General features: G+C 48.1%; 1 protein-coding gene across 1 annotated transcript; it reads right to left on the reverse strand.

The window, feature by feature from the left end:
• Nucleotides 1–3,129: 3,129 nt before the first annotated feature.
• On the reverse strand, nt 3,130–13,732 carry NKX2-8 (NK2 homeobox 8). Its single transcript, XM_048487067.1, has 2 exons — nt 13,356–13,732; nt 3,130–10,260 (listed from the first exon to the last, which is right to left on the reverse strand). Exons 1-2 carry the CDS (start codon nt 13,507–13,509, stop codon nt 9,773–9,775), a joined length of 642 nt encoding a protein of 213 aa, XP_048343024.1. The 5' UTR covers nt 13,510–13,732; the 3' UTR covers nt 3,130–9,772.
• Between the last annotated feature and the right edge of the window lie 11,631 nt (nt 13,733–25,363).

Raw genomic sequence — 25,363 nt, forward strand, 5'->3', positions numbered from 1 at the left:
TAATTAGTACATCAGGATTTCCGTCTGGAACCACCAGAAAGAAAAAGCAAGTTTGTAAAGTCATTTTATACAGAGAACCCCTACTACCTATGTTAAAAAAGCCCCATTGAATAGTCCAATTTTGCATAGTTTGAGGAAAGACAGGAGAGTGGGGCCCTTCCTGACCTTCTTGGACAGACCATTCTGCATGACAGGAGCCACCATGAAGAAAATATGTGTATGGGCAGTTAATATTGCCCATTTGCAGATTGGTGGTACCTTCAGAAGCCCCTGCTGTGAAGTTGTTGAGGTGGAACATAGAGAGTGAGGTGGTCTTGCAAATAAGAGAGGCCAAGGCCATGAAGGATTTTGTATGTGATAGCCAATACCTTAAATGGAACCTGGTAACAGATGGACAGCCAACAGAGCATTTCCAGAATGGGAATATTAAGCTGCTACGTTACGGCTCGCCTGCTCGCTCGCTCAGTTCGTTCGTTCGTTCGCTCGATTCGTCCTCTGCTCTGCTCGTTCGTTGGATTCGTTCGCTACGCTCGCTCGCTCGTTCGCTCGATTACCGTTCGCTCTGGATTTAAAGCTCGCTTCGTTCGCTCGCCTTCGATTAGTTCGTTCGCTACGTGCTCGATTCCTGCCTCGTTCGTTCGTTCTTTATTCCTGCCATCTACAGGATCTCTAGGTGGCTACAGCATTAAAACACCCCTTTACATAAATACCTCCATTAAAAACACAGCATACAAAAGTTAAAAAACTAACCCTAAGTCTTATCCTCACCCTCATTTTGGGGGGTGGGTGGGTTCCATCTAGCTCTGTTTAATAACTTAGATGCAGTGTTATGCACTAGTTGAAGTTGTTGAGCTGATTTTGAGAGGAAACCAATGTTAACTGTATTTCTGTAGTCTAGTCTTGATGTTACTGTAATGTGGATCCATGTGGCCAGGTCATCCTTGTGAAGGTAAGGGACCTTCTTACAGGCTAGGCTGAGTTAGAGGAAACCCTTTTTAGCAGCTGTATTAACTTGCTTCTCCAGTAACAAAGATGGATCAAAACTGGCATAGTCCCCATTTGGCCAGAGCATAGTTAAAGGCTGGCTACTCCCAAACTCCACGTGTTGTTCAAGTGTGAGGCCAGGTGCCTGCCCCAATCTCCATGTGGAGTTTTGAGTGACCATTTGCTACTGGCCTCAGCTGGCTGGGGCCAGATTTAAACTGCAGGCTTCCGACAGGTAGAGCTTGTGGGCAGAGCCAACAGTATAACTGTAGAGAAGGACTGGCTGTATGCTCAGTTTGAGCCTGACCTGAGTCAGACTTGAATCCAGCTCTAAGCTGCAGGCTTTCAACTTGCAGCTTAGAGCTGGATCCGAGCCTGGCTAGTGCCAGGCTCAACCAGCCTCTTGCTGCTCCAGTCTCCATGAGGAGATGGGGAGGGGCGAGCTGACTGGTTCCACTCTCAACCTCTACATGGAGGTTGGGGGCAGGGCAAGCCCTGCTTGCAGGCACTCAACTGCACTTCCCAATGGGGCATGGCACAGCTGGGGGGGAGGGGGGGGTAATGGTGCCCAGGGCTTGCCCTAGGTACCATTTTAACTAGCTACACCCCTGTGATCAAGTATAACCCCAAGGCTTTTAACTGAGTCTGCAAGGCTCAGTTGAACTCCATCAACAGTGGAGTTCCTTGAAGAATTTCCTTCAAGAAATCCTCCCATCCAACCAACATTACCTCTGCCTTTTTATGGTCTGGTTTCAATTTGTTCATTTTAAGGCAGATAACCATCACAGTCAGGTAGTGATTCAGGACCTCTACCTCATCCCTGGGAGATTTGAAGAAGGATACATACAGCTGAGTATCATCAGCATATTGATGACAGTCAATCTCAGAACTATGAATCTTGTCAGTGACCACTTTATAATAGATATTAATGGTTTTTAATGTGGTCCTTACATTACATTATCAGCCGAGACGGGCAAAGATCCATAGTAATAGTAGTGACCATCACAGATCCCATTATCATGTCCACATCCATTACAGAAACTGGGTCAAAATGATCCATGAAAAGCCTAGGCTGTGTATCAGGCATTCCTTCTGATGTACCTGTGTTATAACTGATATTCAGATCTATATTTTAACAGCAAAAAACTTGGCAAAGATATCACAGCTAAATGTCTCTTCCTGGGACATTAGAGGTTCAGATTTTGGAACCATAACTTGCTGAGTTTCTTTGTACAACTGGGCTGAATGTGAACTAGCTGATGATAGAGAAATAGTGGAGAAATTACCTTTCATTGTTGCCATCACAGCTGCTTCATGGGTCTTAACAATGAGCTCTGCAGCAGATCCTGTCAGATCCATCATTCTAGATATCTGTCAGCCCTTTTCGGGTCACCCAGCTCCGTAGGAAATGGGGCAGGGGGGAGCTGGTTTTTGTCCCATGGTTAGGAGAGGTCAACCAGTGGCAACCTTGTTGATAGGTTCCACATTCCACATTTTAATTGCAGTCTCTACAAAGCACATGTTTGGAATCCTAAAATCTCCCCAAACATTCTGGAATCCAATACAATTCATGCGCCTCTGTGGGAGCACTGTTTTAACTGGGCCTTTTGTCATGCAAGACATTGGAGCTGCCTTCACTTTGGTTTGAAGTAGGCAGTGGTCAGACCATGGATCAAGACGAATCTCCAGCCCCGAAACCAAACCTTCCCTCAAACACTCGCTGCAGAAGATTAAGTCAAGGGTGTGACCTCTCTCGTTTGTTGGACCAGTTATAAAGGCAGTCAAAGAAGCTGCATAAAATCTTGGGCCCATCCCAGTGAGATATCCTCAGCATGAGTGTTCAAGTTCCCCAGAACTAACAGCCTAGGGCCCCTTCCACACACGCAAAATAATGCATTTTCAAACCACTTTCACAACTGTTTGCAAGTGGATTTTGCTATTCCGCACAGCTTCAAAGAGCACTGAAAGCAGTTGAAAGTGCATTATTCTGCATGTTCGGAATGAGCCTAGGAATCTGTAGCACTATATCTGACAATACTTCTGCCAGCTCATAGTGATTGTGCACTGGGGAACTAGGTAGCCAGCAGATAAGAAGAATACCTAATCTGTCCATAGTCCCTAATATAAAGAGCATATAGTCAATTCCACTTTGACAGCTGACACAAAGATGCCATTTATTCCAACTTATACCATTTTCCAAAGAACTATCCAAGCAATGTAGAGCCAAGTGGGTTAAAGCTGATATGGGTCTTTTTAAAATAACCAGATAAACAATAAATCTTTAAAAAACAGAAAAAAAGATTTATTCTGACACAGGAAAAGAAAACATATAAGAAAACAAGCATTAAAATTAGTTACTAGAGTTCCAAACAAATTACTATTCCATTTTGAGTCAAGCCCACGTTGTTCAAAGGCAGAAGGTAGCACATGTGTCTCTGGCACACCATCTGCACATTAGAATCTATCAAGAAGCCTGAAAGCTCACATGGAAATGCAAATATACTCTGAGTTGACAGTAATATAATGCAGTGTAATATAACACAGTCATTCAGTAAAAGTGGCTAATCAGCAAATCTTTGCTTCAAATCTCATATCAACCATGAGTTCACCAGGTGCCTTTAAAAAGCCATCCGGTCTCAGCCTCAGCCCGACTTCAGAGATTGTGTTGTTGATTTATTCTGAAAGGATGGTGCATATATTGTTGAGATAACATGCTTGAAGTACTTTCAAAATCCTAAGGTATTATGTAAATACTAAGTATTACTTGCAGTACTTCCAAATATGTGATGTCCTGCCACACACAGTCTACTGATCTCAGGCTAGGGTTAAAAAACAGGCACAGCAGGCAGGGTTGAACTCCAGTACCTACCAGTTTAGAAATTAAACAGTGCATTTACTTGGAAGTCAGGGACAGTCTACAGCAGTGGTTCTCAACCTTCCTAATGCCGCAACCCTTTAATAAAGTTCCTCATGTTGTGGTGACCCCCAACCCTAACAGTTATCCATTTTACAGATGAAGAACACTGATGCAGAGAGGCGACCCCTGTGAAAGGGTCGTTCGATCCCCAAAGGGGTCCCGACCCCCAGGTTGAGAACCACTGGTCTACAGCCCAGCCCAGACGCTTAAAGCCATCCATGTAGAATATCCCTGTAGATGTTGGTGGATAAAGTAAATTCTGACCCATGACCCATGAGCATGTTGGCTGACCATTCTTCAGATGGATCACAAGCATTTTCATAAGTTGATTACTCCAACATCCACAGGCAGCTGATGTTTTTGGATGAGCCATGAATAAGAGAACGCTAAGACCACCTCAAACAGGATCACCTCAAACAGGTCTTCTACAGGAATCTATTCAAATGCCAGTATTAATCTGAACATAAATCAGGTATTGGTATGTTTGAACCAGTGCATCCAGACAGTGATTCATTTTTGTATAGCTCTTTTTTTAACTCTCTGTGGTTGCACTAATTCAGATATTGTATACTACCCATAGAGATGTTCTGCATGTAGGCATTTAGAGAACCTGTACTGGCAGTGTTTGTTAACTTATCCTAATGACAAGTCACTTCCATGCAATGACTTCCTTCACACCAGTGTGGGCTTCTGAACATGACAGCAGAATGCCAGAGCCTGAGATTCTGAGTTCCCATAATCCCATTGTTCCAACTCCCAAGAGGAGTAAAGGACCCTTTGAATTCATGTATCCTCCCATGTTAGTGTGGATTTGGATTTGTGACATTACTGGAACAATGTTGGACAAATAATACATGCTGCAGTGACTTGTATGACACTAAAGAAAAATTTGGGTCCTCCATACCCGGTTGGCTAGGGATCCTGGAGGTTTTCAGCCTTCTATTGGGTATACAGCCAGGTGAGTGGAGAGGGAAGGTAGTTGTGAATTTCCTGCATTGAGCAGAGGATTGGACTGGATGACGTTTGAGATCCCTTCCAGCCCTATGTTTCCATATTTCTGTGATAGGGATCCTGTATTGTCTATTGAATCCTCCAGCTTACATTAAAAATGTCTCACCAGCAGCACTGGAGATCATTAGTATGGAAACTCCCCAGGGAACAATCATATGCACCATATGACACTTTCTAATCTTTGTCTTAGTCACAGAAGCTATAGCAGCAGGTACCCTTCTCACAACAGCTCCAGTACCACTGATCCAGAGCAAATGGGTGAAGCCACCCCTCAACTGTAGTCTTTTACCTGCCAGTATATCTCTTTGGACCGCCCCCCCCAGGCCCCTGGAAAGAATTGCAGAGTCTCCCTGAATGACCTGGAGCTTCCAGCCTTCCACTTTATGCCTGGTGATGCAAAAAGGTGGCAAGTTGCAGCTTCCATAGGGATGTTTTCCCCCACAGAGCTCATAGTAAGTTCAGAGGGCTCTGTGAGAGAGATGAAATGGTGCTGGAGCAAGGGCTAATCCTGACCCAGGTGGGAACCACACAGCTGCTTATTTACACTTGTTTGTGGTTGTTCTCCAGTGGGGGACATTTGTTCACAGGTGTCCAGAGGCCATATCAAGTTTACGTCTCAGAAGAGCCCAAAAACAGGGTGAGAAGAGTCACCAGCAGAACCAATTTACGAAACAGAAAAAGTAGTATATGTGCTAGCTATGTTTGTGTTGGTGGCAGTTTCTTTAAAACGAGTAAATATTAGTGTCCACCTGCTGCCATTAAGTGTCTTGCTTATGGGAATCTGTGTATTTTAATGAGCCACAAAGTACCACTATTGAGGGGGGACTTTTTTCATGGAATATTCAACCCCTATTTTTAATGAGATCGAAAAATTGTTTCCTGCAATGATAACAAGTATAAGAAAGAAGAATAAGGGCAAGCTTAGCCAGGGGCTGTACAAAACTGACTGATAGGCTTAGCCAAAGGGTTAAGATGCAAAGTGCCATGTGCTGCTTCCAGTTTATCTTCCACAAAGTCTATTGCTGGAAGTCACAGTCCCTCCCCCACCAATCATTTGTTATAAAGGGGTTTTATGATACAAATTTGATAATCTCCCTTGCACATTGGCACAGTTCTAATTGGAGTTGTAAGCCCATAAAATTCGAGCTCTTTGTTTTCCTGAAGGCCGCAAGGTTTTCAAAGATACTATTGTACCGCCTAAAACCCATAAAATTGTCACTAGGGACTGATTAAACAGTCCCGAATTGAAACAGTGCGGATTTTGTCTAGGTCCCTTTCAGGCATAACAATGCTCTTTTCAACTCCCAAGACAAAAGGAGGTTTAAGGAGCGATTCTCTGGGAGATTCTTCTGAGATAACCCCAACCATATGGAAGACAAGATGGCCAGCAGCTGAGACAAAAAAAACAGGTGACAACAGGATTGTCCAACACTCCCCTCCCCAACAACAGCCCAGACCCAACGATCTTTCTGTTCCCCACTCAGACATTTTCTTAAGATCACCACCCACAGCGCAGGGCATAACACAAACAATGAGATGCAGAAGTCCCAGTGCAGAGCACAAGCAAAAGACATAAGCGAGCATTTTGGTGGTCAAAACTGGAGCTCAGGGAATTGGTTTTACACCAAGTCAGGTTGATCTCCAAAGCAAGAGGTGAGGCCCTTCCCAATTTCAGTTGTCAATTTTATGGAAGGAGACATTCAAGCTAACTGTGCTATTGGAAAGTCAAAGCAAACCAGAGCTCCACGTGATCTTTCTTCCCTGCCTCGGTCTATGGAGTAGGAGTCACTGATCCAAACCAGCAGATAAACATTCTATGGAGTAGGAGTCACTGATCCAAACCAGCAGATAAACATTCCCACTAATTGCCATTACAGAGAATATGCTCCATGGTCACCAAATAGAAGTAGAGAAGGACCTGAACAGCATTTGCTACTTAATGTGGAAGAGCAACCAGAAGAGAACCAGTTCAAAATCCAGTTCACATTCGAGGCAAGGTGTTTATGCTACAATTTCAATTTTACCCATTTCAGTTCCACACAATCAGCTTCCACATTTCACAGAGTTTGGTTTCTGTTTTTCCCCCATGAAATGTTCCTTGATGGGTGTTCTACTTGTGAGCAGGATGTCTGGTGTTCTTTTTTCCCCCAAATAGATCAGGAATAAACCAACCAAAGCCTCTGGTGTGACGCTGAAGGACTTGGCTCATTACAAGATTCCTCCTGGGCCCTGCCTTTTAGCCATGTCTAGAAATCTGAAATACTTCTGTTGAAACCAATTGGTTTAATCATGTTGGGGCCACTCATATGAAGCATTAAATGGGAAAAAAAGAAAATGGGGGAGGGAAATGTCTCCCAGAAATCTCCCAGTTCCCTTCCCCAGTAGGCAAGAGCTGTTAAAGCAGATTAGCTGGGAAAGGAACGCAGCTCAATAGTTTCTATCTGATCTTGGTTCTTGTGCTATCTGGTCTAATAACAAAGTATTTCTCCTCCACACTGCCCTTCTCCAGTAAAAAAAAAAAAAGACCCAAACACCTGAGCACAGTCACACTCAGGGAAGAGATGCCAGAATGGTGGGTCATGAAATGAAATTATATATCATTATTTTTGCTGTCTTTAAACAAGATGCCACTGAGGCCCAAACATAGCAGGTCATTGCAACTAATCGCTCCTGAAGGCAAGATCTATTCAGTTTCTGAAATGCATTCATTTATTATGCTTATTTTTAGGCCACCCTCTCTGTGTGACACAATCCATAGGGCCTTGAAGCCTGGACCAGCCTCAGCACAGTGAAGCCATTCCTCCCCTCCTGGTGTAGGCCCTAATTCCACCTCTAGGGGCTTAGGTTCAGGCTCAGCCTTCATTGTAGGACGGGGAATTCTGGACTGGGGTCTTTTTCTTTTCAAGGACTTCTGCAGAGGGCGCAAAGCTACTTTTCAGGGTGCCCCAGCTGAATCACAGTTCTCTTTTACCCCCATAGATCTTAAACTGTAATAACTGTGGGGCACAAAGTGAAGTACCTCTCCCCTTTACAGTTGTGGACTTGTGACTGAAATGGGTCGGGCTTGCAAGGGGTCCGACAGGCACCAGATAGTTCAAGATTTCTATGTTGGCTGCAATAACGTTGTCCTGAGTGGTTATAAAGATGGAAGGGACATGATAAAGGTTTCGTGACCAAGTATGATTGCGGACAAGAAGTCTGTCATGTGGGCATTCCTAGCGCCCACTGAAGACGACCCACACACATTATTGCAACCACGTGTCTTTCACGGGTTGGGGATTCCCCTCCAATAGCCATTTAGAAAGGAGGCATTTAATACCTTTATAGACCGTTAGGAAGCACATTTCCTTTTTAAAAAATCCTGCCATAGATTTGGAAGAGGGCGGCCCTATTTAACCCTTCCTTTGCCTGCAATCCCCCTCTTCTCTCTCTCCTCCCCCGGTAGGGTTTAAATGCTTGATCCTGCATTCTGCAACAAGAAAAACAGGCAGGGTGGTGGGTAATTGCAGAGGAGTGGGGGGGGGGAGGGGAGGGAAAGGACTCAGCTCCACAGCTGGCCTATCAAAGTTGGCAGTGGCAGGAATGCGTTCAAGACCAGGGAATCCACTCATTCAGCCCACATCCCGCATATTCTGCAGGGGCTGGTGGGTGTAATTTGTGCTCTAAAGCCTCGGACTGGAAGATGGAAAAATGAGCCCAAAAGGGTCTTCACTGCATTTTTAAAGAAATCGTGATGCTGTAAATGCCAACTGGTCACAGATGTGGGCTTCGACTCTCGAGGACGCAGAGCCGAAGGAATGAACCGAGGCCTTTTGTCGTTTACAGTCCGATTCCCAGGACGCATCATCTCCATTGAATGAGATTAGGCATTTATTCCCAAGTAGATGTCTGCACAGTTGCAACCTCCTGTGCCAGTGAAGCGAAAAGGGGGATCTACTGAGAGTTTAAATTTTTTTAATGTAACTATAATTTTTTTTGCTTTTTGACCCAGTCCCGGTGCCTGCCAAAACAGTCCGGATCCTGCGGGACGTTTCCTTCGCCAACAAGACGGTTTCTTAGTCGTGGCAAAAAGGACCTCTTTGAAAAAAAAGCCATCTCCGATTCCAATAACTCGGTGTTCGTTTCCTACAGAAGGAAATGATCCATCTTTTAAAATCTACATTGTCTGTTCACCTTCCTAAAAGCCAAGGAAGCTTGGCTGGACGCCTCCATCCTTTACACGGAAGTCCTGCTGAATTCATTTGGACCTCGTTGCCAGTAACACCCGCGTCCGAAACGCAGCAGTATCAATGCGCTCGCTAATATACTGCGCTCTGAATTAATCCGGACCCACTACAGGATTCCCTACTCACAGTCACTCAAAACTACTTCCCTTATAGAATGCATATAACCCGGAAGTTGGTGCTAAAAAGGTTCTCAAATAGTGCAGTCCGAAGGGCGCCTTCCTGGGTGGAAAGGCCCTTTGAACAGACCTGCAAAAGGGATCGCCCAGGCAGGGACAACCGTGCTCAACGGGGCGTGTCATTCCCAAGCAAGTCCGGATGCAAATATAAAGTCCTGAAGGTCCCCGCCTCATTCTCCAGCCCCTAAGGGTACTCACTGGGATGCCAGTAAAGCTTAATGCCGGGGAAAGTGTCAAGGCTTAAGAGTCCCTGGGGAACCGCAGCGAGGGCGCGCCTGAAGATCGCTACGTTTAACAGTAGAGCGGGTCAACTGAAGCCTTTGCCTCGGCTTGGACCGCGGCTGGGGGGCGGGGGAGTGTCCCAGTGGAAGGCAGCGTCGCAGGGCCAAGCGGCCAGTCCAGGGGCAGGCGCCAGTCCTCCGGGTCTCTCTCCAGAGCGGCCGCGGAGGGCGCCTCCCTCACCCCCAGTTCCAGGAGACCAGGGCCGGAGGCGCTAAGTGCTGGTAGGCCGGGAAGAGGCTGAGGGCGGCGGGCGGCGGGAAGGCCGGGTAGCCCTGCAGGCCGAGAGAGCCCGGGGGGCGGCCGCAGTCCTGCGCCGCGGGGCCGCTGCACCCTTGGCAGGCCTTGCCGTCCCGCACCAGCACGGGCACCACCACCCTGCGCAGGAGCGGCGCCTGGCCGGGGCCCTTGGCCCGCTTGGTCTTGTAGCGGTGGTTCTGGAACCAGATCTTGACCTGGGTGGGCGTCAGGCGCAGCACCTGAGCCAGCTGCTCCCGCTCGGGCGCCGACAGGTAGCGCTGCTGGCGGAAGCGGCGCTCCAGCGCCAGCGTCTGGGCCTTGGAGAAGAGCACCCGCCGCTTCTTCTTCTTCTCCTCCTCCTCCTCTTCCCGGGCCTGGGCCACGGCGGCTGGACGCGATCTGCTCTCGGGGCCGCTCTCGTCCGAAGCTGCAGAAGGAGACGCGGGGCGGGGGGAGGAACGACAAAGAAACGCAATTACAACTCCGAGCAAGGGCCCGGTGTGGACGCAGAGATGCGCGATTCGGCTTACCTGGGATGCGAAACTTAATCTACCACACATCTCGCCTGCCTTACCGCCTATTGCCGAGTCGCCAAAATCCCAGCCTGAGCCTCCCAGCGAAGTACTGCAAAAACCTCCCTTCCGCTGGCCCTTGGGCCCAGGAGCTCTGATGCAAGGAAGGGGCTTCAGCCTGCCTTGCCCACCGACAGCCGTGGAGACCGAGAGGACTGGACGAATCTGTTGGTCCCCCGAGCAGAACCCGGCCAGAAACTGCCTGGTCCGGGACCTTCGGGACCAAGAGAAAGCGGCAGGGTTGGTTGGTGGTATGAAAAGGCTGCAACCCTCGGGCAGTTGTGGGCTTTCCGGGCTGTGTGGTCATGATGGTCGGGGGAGTTTTGGTCCGGAACCTTTAGCCTGAATCCGTGACCGCCATCTTCAGAGGCGTGTCGGGGGGTGGGGGATGTGTTTCTCTCCGTGGCGCAGGCGAAGAGCTAGGCGCAAAAGCTACCCGGCCACGACCACGCAGCCCGGAAAATCCACAACAGCCAGTTGTGAAAGCTTTCGGCTATAGCCATCCTTCGTGGTGATTAAAATACATATAGCCTATTAGCCATCTGCACGATGTAATCCCCATATTAAGTGATAAATATACACACACCCCTCCCTGCCTTCCTTTCTCCCTTCTCCTCCCACAGTTCTACGGTCTCATCTTAGTCACGATTCTCTGGAGCTCTCGCATGTCACGGAAATCGCTTTCTGGGTCCCTTCCCCAAAGTGGGAGAAGGTCAGAAACCAGAGAGGCGGTTCCGGTCCGGTAAGAGAGGGTGGGTGGAATTGGGAGTCCCACCGCGTCACGACTCTAGGAATGGGCCGGGTGGGTAGAGCTGTTGTTTCTGATTGAAAGGGGCACGTTTGGCAAAGCTCGTGGGACCCCCTGGCAAGACGGCCAAGCATTCAAATGCAAGGAATCCACTCGCACCCAAATGGCATCTTGACCAAAACGGAATGAAAGGACTTCCCCTTGCAGGACCGCGGAGGAGACGGACCGATGGCCAATGAATGGGCCCCGCCGGAACAGCCCTCTTTCCTGAAGGGCAGTCTGGAGGTTTGGCCTGCTGGATTATTCTTCACCTCTGGCAATAGGTTCTGGCCCTTTCTACAGTCTACTGATCTATTTAGTTGTATTTCCTACATACGTTAGTGTGAGACATTTCTGTGAGTGAAACACCAGGAAAGGGAGACGGTTCCTCCAATGAACCTTCAAGCTCCCCCATTTCATTGTTGGAAACATCAAGCGGAAGAATGAAGAAGGCTTCGCCAGAAGCTAAAGTCCATCGGTCGGAGATAAAGGAAGAGGGGAAATGTTCGCTGCCCCGTTGGGTCCAAGGAAATCAGGGCTTCACAGTCAATCCGGCACCCAATCCAGGAGCTCAAACCGCTGGCAAGAAAATCAGGAGTAAAACGTCCAGTGGAACACAAAACGGACCTGCTCTCGTCTAAATCCGCTGTCTCCTTTTCTCAGGGACGAGGAAGTCCCCCTGCATTCGGCTCCCCAGTTAGGATCGGGCTCCACCGATGTGCTGTCGGAGCCGGTTGACTCCTTTCCCGGCCACCGCTGAGCACCTTCTCAATCCCCCTGGGATTAACGGCAGCCCTGAGCGTGTACGAAAATGTCCGACGTTGGAAGCAACGGGATCTTCAGGTGCGTAACTGTATACGGTCTCCCACGGACACTTTCCTGGGAGTAAACCCCATTGAGTAGACCTAAACAGGATTCTGAGTAGACCTGCTTAGAATTGCTCTCTCAAAGAGCCAATAGCAACAGAATCGGCCCCAATGCAGTTAATCGGATTTGCCAGTGGGATGGCCAAACCCCTTTCTAAATTAACTGAAATCATTGCTGGAAAAGGAGTTATTCTGCTTAGCACTGTAAGTGGGCTGTGAATCGTACACGCGGGACAAATCCGAGGCTGGTGGGTGAAGTGAACAAATGAACGACTTCCCATCTCCACCATCTACGACATGAATTATGTAAAGAGACTCCTGTTTGCACACGATTATTTCATATACACAGACACAGAAGATATTTGACATTGCCTTGGGGACGTTACCCAGGGGAAAACAGAAAAAGAAATAACTGGAAAGCAGCAGCTAGATGATATAATTTAAATGGTTTTCGGGTATTCTAAAGCCGGCTACCTGGACACACGTTAAGGGGGAAAGGGAGGGAAGGAATTTCGGGTCAGAACAAAGAGATAGGCAGCGAATGATTTTGCCTTGTTGCCCACACAACCCCCAGCATTTATTCTGTAATGCACTACAATTAGTATTGTTGTTGTAGTAGTAGAAATTAGGCTAGAAATTAGCCCGCTAGTTTGGTATACGGTATCTCTGTGTTTGTTTGCTGCCAAAAAAAAATGTAGACAGAGCGTTCTGGACAGATGAATCCTTTTTGAAGACTATGTTATTTTATAACCCAATATCCAGATCCATAATCATCCAATGGAATTGACATCTAAGTCAACGTACTTAGATCCACACCAGTCATTGCTTGTAGAATAGAGTAATGATGTTGATGGGGAATCGGGAGGGGGAGAGACCTCCCATTAATATCGCATTGATTTAAGCACCTAGGCATTCTGACGCCAACGCTCGTATCCGTGTGTATCAGTCCGCACTATATCTGTCTGCGATAAAAAAAATATATAGTCACCGAATGAAATGTAAATACTAGAATAGTCTATGACTAGAAGAGAGGCGCTATTTCAAGATTCTGCCAAGACTGGAAAGATATTTCTGTTACGGTTTGCAATGTTAGATATAGGTGTATCCAAACGTCTTCTGAGATCTGTATCAATTCTATTTCTCGGAGACTACCCCCCTCTGTCCTCCTGGACACCACTTCGCAAGCCCTTCGCCCCTTCCCTCTCTCGGACGGGGGTGCCCTCTCGCTGCCCTGGCAGATCTCCCTCCAGCCCCCGTCCCAGAGCCGAAGGGGGCAGCCCCTTCCACCCCCACTCACAGAGGTAGTGGCTCTTGTCGGTTTCCATCCATTCCCGGAACGGGGAGTCGCCGTAGCTCTCGGAGGGGTCCTGTTCCTTGGCGCCGTCGCCTTCGGGTTCCGGTAAATCCAAAAGGCTTCGGACGGTGAAGCTGATCTTGCCCACCGCAGCCATGGCAAAGGTGCCCTCCCGGCCGACCGGCCGACCAGCCGAGAGCCTCTCAGCGGACCCTGCAGCGTTTCGGTGGCCGCAGGCTCATCTCAGCCTCCCAGCCGACGACGAGAGATTAGTGTCGCTTACCCAGGGGGGCTCCTGTTTATATCAACAGTCCTCCCCACCGTAAACACTGGCCGCTTTCAAACCGTCCCTGTCTATGGGATGCTAAGTACCTGAATTAGTCAAGTGCTAAAGCCCTAATGGGAGTGGGGGCGACCTCCCCCACGTCGGCGCCCACCCGCTCTCGCCCCCTCCCCCGCCCAAGAGAATACACCGCCCCCTCCCCCCCCCCCAGCAAAGCCAGCAGGAAGCGGCCTTCAGTCTTACAGATTCTGTCTGATTAGGCCAAAGTGGGGACAGATAATGGGGATTGTTAGCCGTGAATGACATCTTGGGTGGTATGCGGGGACCAGCAGCCACCCTCCCCAGCCCCTCCGCCCTGCGCTTCGCACACAAAGTGAATCCTCCTCGCAGGAACATCCGCAGCGCTTGTCAGGAGCTCGCGGGCTGCCTGGATTCCCGCCCCCCCGCCCCCACCTCCCTCCGTCGCCTTTTCAGGAGAATGCAGGAATTTATTCATTGCGGGTTTTCTTCTCCGCGTTTGGGAACCACTTTGGGGGCGAAGCTACAAGTGTCCCGCGCACATTCTTCTCTTTTGAGATAAAGAATGTATGTGCGATTTGTCTGCCTACCTCAAACATTTGGGTTTCGACCATAGGAAGTTTCCTCTTCACGGTTTTTTTTTTGGGGGGGGTGCCCTTGTTCAACCGGAGAGTCTTTATCCCCCCGTGATCCTGAGTACTCTTTACTTGCAAGTCAACATCATTGGGAGGTCCCTCCAATTAGAATTTAAACCAAACCTCGTTAATCGAAGCCTTTTTCGGACGGGCTCTTCCACTGCAGTCCAGGTTTGGTTTGGTCAGGCTCTTTCAAGAGTCAGAAGTGGGCGGCATTCCTCAGGAGAAAGCAAAGTCTGCTGCCGTCAGTACCTGCAGGCGACGTGACCAGAAGGATGGCAGCGGTCCTATCGCGGGAGATGGAAGTCATCCAACTGCTTAGATGGAAAATGGACCCTGCTGAGAAGCTTTATAGGGGTGACGCTGCCGTTGGGCTGGTTCCTTGCCAGAGTTGCAGAAGGTGGGGAGATAGCAGCAACAAAAAAGTGGAAGGCAAAGGAAGAGATTTTTAGCAGTACTTTCATTAATTCGCATCATTTTAGACTGTGCGTACAAGAACATTCACTAAACCGGTCTAGATGACGCTTGAGCTAAACGGGAGATGGGAAGTGCAAAGTCAAGCCAAGATAGTAAAGGCGTTACCACCATCCCTTAGAAAACTGCCCGTTCTTTGTAGGTCGTCGCAACTCTGGAAAAGGAAGGAGGGCGTCAGCAGCTCCCGGCTAGATCCGAAGTAAGCATCGCTCGGTCTGATGCGGAGGGATCTTCCCCCGGGAAGTGAAACATTCCTAGTCTGGGGAGTTGCTGAAGTGACGAAGCTCAGGAGAGCTTATGCTTCCCATCTGCTTATGTTTAAGGCGCTACAGGACTCGGTTTCGTTTCAGATACAGGCTTCCTGGAGTCGTGGTGGGTTTTTTAAAAATAACCCAATGAACAGCCATTTCGCCAATGTGTTGTGTTGGGGGAGAATCTGGAAGACCTGAGTTCAAATTCTCCCTCCGACAAGTAATAGGCTGGGTGATCTTGGGCCAGGCGCCTGATTCCTCGGGAACAAGAGAGAACCACGCATGGCCCTCCCTGGAGGAAGAATGACATCAGACTGTGCTAGATGGTCAAATCTCAGTTTTGAAGAGCAACGCTGGTTAAGAACGAAAGGACAGGGTCTTAACGAACTGGGCCCTCCGGAGGAAATGTTGAGCCACGGAACTGAGTGAGGGGGCATCTCTGTAACAGGCAAAATGATTAAGAGGTATATGAAGAGGTCAAATTATTGCTAAAGAAGGCTGTATTTTGGACATCGTCAATACGGAGAATAGCACATATCTCCCACGAATGTTTATCCTGTAGGACATAAGGATAGGGGGAGGTCACTTCTTAAATATTCAAACAGTTTGTGGGAGGGTCCCCGTGACTCAGGAACATTACAGGGATATTCTGCCCTAGAGCTCAAATCGCCTTTGGTTAAAGGGCAGGTCCAGTTGCGCTCTCAGATGTCGACTCCTCTGTCTCCTCTCTCTCTCTCTCTCTCTCTCTCTCTCTCTCTCTCTCTCTCAGGCAAGGGCGCCCTCCCGATTCAGCAATTATTCCCTAGACAATAAAAAGCAGACATCCCAATTAGATTTCCAAGGAAAATGAGTACAACAGTAGCAATAAATTAACAAATACTGTTGCTGTTTTCGTCTGTCAGTCCTGGTGGTGATGAACCGCTTTGGGACGCCTGCAGGGAAAGCCGGAATACAAATACTTTAATCACGAAAGAGCACAATCCACTTCCACTGAAACAGGGAGAATTTCTGGGTGCAATCCACTACCCATTTGCTTGCAACCATGAGTAGAATCGAGCAACCAAACACACAGGCCATAATCCCACACACAGAGGATTGTGCATCCACTGTCAATTTGCGATGGGATTTACCAGCTCATATCTCTTTTCCAATTGTGGCCACTGGTCTGGTATGTAAGGCCAGAAGCCTAAACAAATCCATCTGTGAATGAACTTAATCCCACACATTTTAGTAAAACTGGATTGCGCCTTTGTCGAGATACTAGTTTTATGCAGTGTAAAAATCAGGTACCATCAGTTTAATCACGTGTAAAGTTCTGTCAAGTCAGAACTAACTTATGACAACTCCCTAGGGTTTTCAAGACTAGTGAAGTTCATAGATGGTTTGCCACTGCCTGGTCTGAGAGACTCCTGAGAGAACTGTTACCCAGCAGGCTTTATCCGGAAGAGTGAGGAATTGAACCAGGTTCTCCAGATTACAGTCTGCAGCTCTTAATCACTAGGTCACGGGTCAGTTTAGTCAGTTTATAGTCACTCCTTGTTCAAACTGGATTTAGGTAATTGCTCTCGAAATGGAAGGAATGGCGTCCTTCTGGAAATGTTCTGCAGTTTACAGCTAGATAAAATAGATTATCTGGAGCCGATATTAATTCCAGAGCCAATGCCTTCCATTTATGCTGTCATTTATAACACTCCATTTAGCTTCTGAACTCCAGCTGTGATTCCGAATTCTGCACTGTTAAGGCTGCTGCCTATACAGAACTAGGGAACTGCTTTGGGGAGGCCTGAGATCTAAATTCCTGCTTGCCCTGAAATTGATGACAGTAATTTTGACTACATAACAGGCTTGTTGTGAGGATAAGAGGATGCGAAAAATCATGTACAATCAGTTACCTGCTAAAATTATTAGTGTATTGTATATTTTTAAGCCTCTTTTTTCTTCAAGGACCTTGAAGAAAAAAGAAGTGTAAAAATATACAATACACTAATAATTTTAGTAGATAACTGATTTGGGGGAGTTAGGCTTAATTGGTTAATGACACATCTAGAAAGTGTTAATATGAAAAGACTCTCTTGTATCCCCCCCCCCCCCCCAATACAGTAGTCCTGGTAGCAACAGCAAAAGCTCCCCAGGCTACAAAGGTTGTGAACTACATACTGAGGCCCTTTCCGCACATGCAGAATAATGCGCTTTCAATCCGCTTTAACATAAGAACATAAGAACAAGCCAGCTGGATCAGACTAGAGTCCATCTAGTCCAGCCCTCTGCTACTCGCAGTGGCCCACCAGGTACCTTTGGGAGCTCACATGCAGGATGTGAAAGCAATGGCCTTCTGCGGCTGCTGCTCCCGAGCACCTGGTCTGCTAAGGCATTTGCAATCTGAGATCACGGAGGATCAATATTGGTAGCCATAGATCGACTTCTCCTCCATAAATCTGTCCAAGCCCCTTTTAAAGCTTTCAATGCTCTTTGTAGCTGTGCAGAATAGCAACATCCACATGCAAACTGTTGTGAAACTGGATGCAGACTTCAGTTTGGTTTCTCCTGCACGGTGATATTAAATAGTGCTACTGATACAGCACATAATTCATCAGAGTTAACCGTATTTTTCAGCCCGCCTGTTGAAAGGACAAGAGAGAGTCAAAACACCAGACCTTCTGTACAGTTACAACCATCAATTTCGATGGATTTACAAGGCTACAGCTTAGTCTAGGATTGCACCGATTGTTTATTGTAAAAGATTTACACCCCACTTATCTTGACTGTAAGGAGTCTCAAAGCTGCTTCCAAACCCCTTCCCTTCCTCTCCCTGCAACAGACTCATTGTGAGGGCTGAGAGAGTTCTGAGAGAACTGTGACTAGCCCAGATACTGGAACTCATGTCAGCCCAGGGACTGATGTGTGCGATTGTTATGTTTTTACTGGACCCCATGAGTTGAAACACAGGCTGAAACACCTGCTTAGCCCAGGTAAGCGCCCCACACCCAACAGTCGAGTAGTCCTAGTAGTTCAGGCAAATTGAAAGCATTTCGACTTTTGGAACTTGAGGCTTTCTCTTAGCTGGTGTATGAAAAATCAGTGTTTGTGGGTCATGGGAGCATTTCACAAATCAACATAAAACAAAAAAACCTGTCCGGTTGACAGCTAATAAAGCAGTGGATGTCCTGAATTCTTTCACCTTTGTAAACTAGATTTTTAAATTAAAAAATACCGGGTAGTTTTAGGAAAAGCAGTCTGAAAAATGGCATCCTCATAGCTGCAAGCTGCTTTACTATCTTTGGTCCAGTTCTCCCAGCTGAGAAGATCTATCTGGGCCTGTGCAGTCGGCAAGCGAGCCTTACAAATTCTCTACGGAAAATGAGAGGTTCTTAATTAGTAACCAGACTATGACAAAAACTTTTACCTCTACATGCTAAGCATGTTTTCTCATTAGGCCCTACAAGTAGGAATGTGAAGGGTGTGGGATCTCATGCCCCCTGTTGGAAGAGAAGGACTGTACGCTGTTTCCTGCCTCCACCCACAGAGTGGGTTTTACTAGTTAGCCATGTTGAAAGTGAAGGACTTTATACTGTTACGCTGTTTCCTGCCTCAACCTACAGAGGAGGTTTTACTATATAGCCAGTGACTAGATAGGGACCTAGGGATTTGACAACTTTACTCTATCATGCTGGTGCTATCCCTTTGATGTTAGACTGATACTCTAACTACGAATAGGGATAATCTCCAACTACCAGGAGCTCTTATTCCCAACAAGTCAGTGGCTAGATAGGGACCTAGGGATTGACACCTTTACTCTATCATGCTGGCTCTATTCCTTTGATGTTAGACTGATACTCTAACTATGAATAGGAATAATCTCCAACTACCAGGAGCTCTTATTCCCAACAATCCAGTGGCTAGATAAGGACCTAGGGATTGACACCTTTATCATGCTGACTCTATCCCTTTGATGTTAGACTCTCAGGGACTTCCTTCCTTCCGCCTTCTTCTCGAGACTTCAACATCTTACTTCACCATGCCTAGACGAGGATGGGTGCTCTGATGGGTGCTCTGTGCATCCGTCCTCCATCCAGCTAGATTAGGATAGATTAGTGAACCTACCTACCTTTCTATCCAGAATGGAGTTCACTAATAAATACTCTTTTTATTAGATTAAAAACTACAACTGACTCCGACTTTTCTTTTGTGCAAGCTCATACACATATGGGATCCACACACACGTGCGCATGTATGATAAGGATTTTGCTGCACTCCAGCCTCCAGTCCACTCTGCTTGATGTGAACTGGCATAATCTCTACTATGAGGAGATTGTCCAACCCCCCCCCCCCCCTCCCAAGGGACACCCCCATTAGACAAGGCACGGGATGTGGAAGGCTCCGTTACTACACCGGAGGAAAAGATAGGTAGAGGGGGCCAGACTCTGAGGAATGGGTACGGGGAAAGACAGAGAAGCGGCAAAGCAGCCGGGAGGGGGAGGTGGCTTGATCCAGAAGGGCTTGAAAGAGCGGGGCTTGAGAAGAGGGAGATAACCTGACAAGCGTCAGGAGAACACTTTTCCAAGAGGCATGACTGAAGGCACTAGAAGGAAAGGGGTGAGGAAATCCAGGGACCAGGGAGACAGTAGACAAGGAGCGGGGGGGGGGGGAGCGCAAAAGGAAGAAGTCTGATCCCCTGTTCTGCTGAAACAACATACTGGGATTCAAACCCTTGATTTGACCAGACAAATCCACGTATTGCCCAGAGGCGTTCCTCCCATTGAGCAAAGGGGGCAGCTTCCCAGGGCGCCACCTTATGGTAGGCGACAAAAATGCAGGTTCGTTTGTGGGGGATTTTGTATTTTCAGTGTTTTTTCCATTTCTGGCCTGCAGGGGGCACAGATTTTAGGCTAGCTTTTCATGGATTTTTTGGGAGACTATCCTGTTGATATGACCTGGGTTTGGTGAGTTTTGGTTTAGGGAGTCCAAAGTTATGGACACCCAAAGGGAGTGCCCCTATCCCCCATTGTTTCCAATGGGAGCTAATAGGAGATGGAGGCTACACCTTTGTGGGTCCATAACTTTGGACCCCCTGAACCAAACTTCACCAAACCTGGGTGGTATCATCAGTAGGGTCTCACAAAGATACTCTGAAATTTTGGTGCTATCTTAATAATTGCACCCCTGACAACAGGCACCCCCTAAATTTCCCCAGATTGTCTTTTTAAATCCACTCCCTTCCTGCCAATGCTTGTTTTCTTTCTTTCTTTTATTATCTCAATGCCTAATAAAGGTTGTTGTTGTTGTTTGTTTGTTGTTGTTATTAAATCCACCTATTATTATTAAATCCATCCCCTTCGGCAGGGATTTAAAGGGAGAATCTGAGCTCCCCAGTTTTAACATTGAAAGTGATGCTGTTTCAGGGTGGAGGAGAATCCACCCCAAAATAGCATCACTTTCAATGTTGTTTAAACTGGGGACCCCAGATTCTCCCTTTAAGGTGGATTTAAAAGGAGAGTCTGGGCTCCCTAGTTTAAATACCATTGAAAATGATGCTGTTTGGGGGTGGATTCCAGCATCACTTGTTTAAACTAGGGAGCCCAGATTCTCCTTTTAAATCCATCTTAAAGGGAGAATCTGGGATCCCAGTTTAAATAACATTGAAAGTGATGCTGTTTTTCCCAACTGCGGGGACTGGATACAACACCATAAAATGTTTTCATAGTAGTAATAAAACATTTTGAAAGCATTTTGAAAATGTTTTCAAAAAATTATTTCTGCTGTGTGGCATGGCCCATTGCTGTGTTCAGATTTGTGAGTTGGGGGGTGTTCTATAATGTGATGGTGACTTTGAAACGACCTGGTGGAAAAAATCATTGTTTGATCACGGTGGGGGAGGGTGGCCACCCATGGGGGGCATCAAACTCAGGTTTTGCCTAGGGCTCCAGTTTGCCTATGAGTTGAGCCACAGGTCGGGTAGACCCTGGGAAAGGGGAGGCTGCACAGAAAGCACCTTCCCTGGGTCCCACTGAGCTGTACAGTTGGTTGGCCCACTCTCTCTTTCGGCCCAGTTGTCCCGGGAAGCAGCCCAGGGGCGGCTCTGAAAGAAATCATCTGAGATCATCGGACATGTTTGGGAGATTGGAATATATGTATATTAAGAGATGTATAACCCTAACAGTGTGCTGCTCACAGGCTCCACAGCCACTAACAGCTGCACAACTAACAGTTCTGTGTATTTCACATCCACACAGTCAAGTCAAACATCGGCTAAGGAGTGCAGCTCGGTTCCTTCTCGGCCTTCAAAGATGACCACCGGAGTCCTCCACTAAGAAAACCCGGAGGCCGCACATCCCGGCCATCCAGACGCCCCAGAAGGCCTGCGAGCCCGATGGGGGAGGCCCAAGCCGAGTCCCGCTGCTGGACATCTGGCTCTCCTCGGACCTTTCAAGAGGCGCCTGTAGGCAGCAGGGCTTAGAGAGGAGACTCGGGGGTACTACCGAGAGCTGAGAATGAGCCCAAAGGCAAAGGGTCAATTCCTGCGTCCAGGATCCGGGCCTCCTGCACCTTCACTCCCTTTATCTAAAGGGCGGAAGAGGCTGTGAAGGTCCGAGTACCACAAACCCCTGGCATGATACTTGGGCATTGTTAAACCCCAAGAGTCGCGTATGCTTGAGGTCCGCCGGGCAATCTACAACCACCACCACCACCACCACCCCGCCTTTTCTGGGGGCAGCCTCATTGGTCCGAACCAGGCTTTTGATCCGCGCAGAAGCCTTCTGGATCGGGTGGCTCCTTTGGAGGTATGGTCCCAGTCAGCCCCCTGCGGGCGGCCGGGGGGTGGGTGGGTGGTTGAGTGGGGGGTGGGAAGGATTATTCTTTCTAATCTCCTGCGCCTCGCCTGGATTCCCAGGTCCCTGGGCCAGCAGCAGCCTCCCCAGAGCAGCCATTATGCCGAGTTGCGCTCTAGCGCCGCCCCGCCTCCTCCTGGCTGGCGGAAAATGTCAAAGGCGCGAGAATGGCCAAAGCGGCGCTGTCTCTGCGGCTGATTTGTGGCCCAGCTGAGCCGCGGCTGGGGCTCCCGTGGGCCCACTGCTTCCTGCGTATTTCTTAGAGCCTGGACATGCTCCTCATAAAAGATTCCCAGGCCGTGATTATTGGAGCCACCTATCAAGCGTGCCCGGTGACAGCAGCCGCCCCCCTCCCTCCCCTCCCCTCCCCTGGTCCCGAGATCAGCCTCCCCGGCGTCCTGGGTGGTCGGTCCGCGGGGAGCACAAATACATGCCAACTGCTAGCCTGTGAACAAAGGGGGAATGTAGCCCTGTGTCCTGGACCTGTTGGGAGCATTTGTTCCAGTCAAGATTTTGCATTTGTTCAGAGGGAGAATAATGGGTGATTGACGCCTCCTGACAATGTGCTTTAGCTCTCCGGGATAAATCGGAGCTTGTTTCTTGTTGTCATGGTTTTCAATTGGGTTCAATGGGATTTGAACCACTATCGACTCTGCTTTACGTCTACCCCGGCCTACTCCATACAAATTTATTAGTTATGTCTTTTTAAATGAAATTAAATGGGAACGGCTTCAGGGAAACAACCCACGTCATAGGCACAGGGCTCCTGGCGCCCAACAGCATTTGAATGGCGACATGGGGGTGGGGGCAGGGAGGCACGAATATCAATTCATAACAGCACAGGAAGCGTGCTCTCCAAGGCAAATAGGTCGAAGTGCTTGGATTTATGCCTCTTTCCTTCTAGAGAAGAGAACTAGGGGCAGGGCAGGGAGGGGCATTGAACGGGTATGAGCCCAAATCAATGACGTCCATGGGTTTAAATCTAGATCGATTTCAATCCCACTAGGACAGAGCCAAGCACAGCAATCAGTTAGTTTAGGACTCAGCTGCTGGGTAGACTTCTCTCCGTGTGTGTCTGTCTGTCTGTCTGGGCTTTTTGTTCACAAATAAAGAGGCCAGGAACGTCATAAAAACTCAGAGTTTGGAAAACAGAACCTTTCTGGTTCGTGGACTGCAGCCAGTGTGGTCTGAAAGTAGCTTACAGGGACCTCTGGATCCTCTATTCTAACAGTGGTGCCACAGGGTTTCCACAAAAGGATCTGGGGTGGTGGTGTGTGGTTGTATAATCCCGCATGGCCAGGCCAATATCTGGGGGAGCCAGGAGGGAGACTAAGGACTGCCGTCCTAACGCCCCGCATGCCGGCCTCCCTCCTTCACCCACGCCTTCAAATCCTCCATCTTCGAGTCAACAAAGGTACTTATAAGAATCTCGACCCTGACGGCAAACCTTCCCCGCCTGCTACCGAAACAAAGTCTTCGAGGCAGCCAGGTTTGCCAAGGACTCTCCAAAGAAAGTTGGCTGGTATTTGAAACGTTGCGAGAGGAGGGGGGGTGGGGAAGTCAGGAGAGAAAGTCTCTCCTTCGGTGACCTCTTTTAGCCTTTTAATCTATTGAATATCCTAAACCCGCAGCGCCCTGTAGAAAGAAGTGAATGGTCCTCGTCGGCCCTTGAGAGCTCTTCAGTATCAAATATTTGCTCTTTCTCTTACGGTTTCTCTCCAGTGGCACCGAAAACGCTCCTCTTCCAGCCTCTGAACTCGGCTAAGTACACCGACCTCTTATTAGCTCTCTCGGCAATGGCTGGTTGTGTCGGGGACAGGCAACTCCCCGGGGTGGAGTGAATGCCAATGGGCATGGGCCCAAGCCTCCGCGTTTAAGCCCGGACTGGCTCAGGCCTGGAGCCAGAAGTTGGGCGAGGGGCTGAGTGCGCACGGAGGAAGGGGCAGCAAATCCATCCAGAACACCACTGACAAATAGCCGGACGTTAGCACGAAACTGCCTTATGGATATGTGGGGCTGGGGGGGGGGGGGGGGGGGAGCTTCTCCCAGAGCAGTTTGCTTTGGACTGAACTACGGGGTAGAAAGTCTCCACGTGGTTTCTTCTTATTTGTTTACAAATAAAAGCCCTGGAAACTTCCTTTAAACACATAAGAGTTGAAAATTCTCAGAGCCTTTCCGATGTGGATTGGACCCTACAGCCCCCCTCCTCAAAGGTCCTGTGCTGTTTTCACCAAGACCACTTACTTCCTCAATGCCTTTTTCACTTCCTGGTGGGAAATGTTCGGAGAATTCGGTTTTGGTGTCCTTCTATTCACAAATAGCAGCTGACAGGGCTAATTTGTGTGTAAGCTTGCTGCTTGGGGAATGACTGGTGGCGAGACCCCCACCAAAAAGAGAACGCCTCCAAGCGCACAGAAAACTTGCACCTTGGGCTCAGAACTCGAGTCCAAACATCTAGTTTTCTGCTGCTTGTGATAAGGAGAACTTGTGGAAGCAAAATATCTTTCTACCTGGACAGAAGGCTGTCGGCAGAGGTAATTTAACTCAATGGTAGAACTCGGGTCTCGTGGCAAGGAGAGAGTGGTGTAGTCTTCTTGCACACAACAGGAACCTTCTTCACTCATGGAAATAAACACTCTTCAAACATGTTCTTCTTTCCATAGGAAGGCCTTTACTGAGTAAGTTCCAAGCTATACAAGACTACTAATATAAACCACTCTAATTATACAGAACACTTATAATCTATATACAGCACACAGCTTTCTTTTCAGACAGCTCATTACAGAAGAACAATATGCATAGTAGGAGGTTACATATAAAGGTTCCCAATTCCAGCTTAGGCTCAGTCTCAAACATTAGATACATTATCCTGCCTCAGCGACAAGCCCCCAATTGGTCCACAACTTTCCACCAGTCCCTTCAAATTTCTACGCTTGTTACTTTTTACTGAAGCCTAACTATAACTTGAACTTTACATAACCTTTAACTTTATGATGCTTTCTGCTGGACTGAGAAACTGAACCTACATTCATCCATTTTGTTTCTGTCAGCCATTTTACTAATCCTGACAAAGGCCACCAAAGGAGACTGGGGTTACTATGCAGGGGATGTGTGTGTAAAGTGCCGTCAAGCTGCATGGTAACCCACGTCTGCGGCCCCTCTTATGCCCGGAACCCGAGTGGGTGTGAGGTCACATCAGTGTGTTCCTATACAAGGGCATTTTCTTCTTTTTGTCTGATAAAATGGTATAGAAGTATAGCCCAATCTCATCAGATATCTGAGAGAAGAGTTGATATTTGGATGGGAGACCACCAAGGAAGACTGTGCAGAGGAGGGCAGTTGCAAACCACCTCTGCTTAATTACTCGCCTTAGAAACCATATTGGGTCCCCTTAAGTTGACTGTAGTTTGATGGCACTTTACACACACACACACACACACACACACACACACCCATCCATCCATCCATCCATCCATCCATCCATCCATCCATCCATCCATCCATCCATCCATCCATCCATCCA

This window comes from Sphaerodactylus townsendi, linkage group LG02 (assembly GCF_021028975.2).
Source record: "Sphaerodactylus townsendi isolate TG3544 linkage group LG02, MPM_Stown_v2.3, whole genome shotgun sequence".
Taxonomy (NCBI): domain Eukaryota; kingdom Metazoa; phylum Chordata; class Lepidosauria; order Squamata; family Sphaerodactylidae; genus Sphaerodactylus; species Sphaerodactylus townsendi.

Bases quoted from the DNA above. Each gene is read 5' to 3' on its own strand.
- NKX2-8 (XM_048487067.1), bottom strand. From the start codon at position 13,509: ATGGCTGCGGTGGGCAAGATCAGCTTCACCGTCCGAAGCCTTTTGGAT. The intron at 10,261-13,355 runs GTGAGTGGGGGT...CTCCTTCTGCAG, and splicing joins CGACAAGAGCCACTACCTCT to CTTCGGACGAGAGCGGCCCC.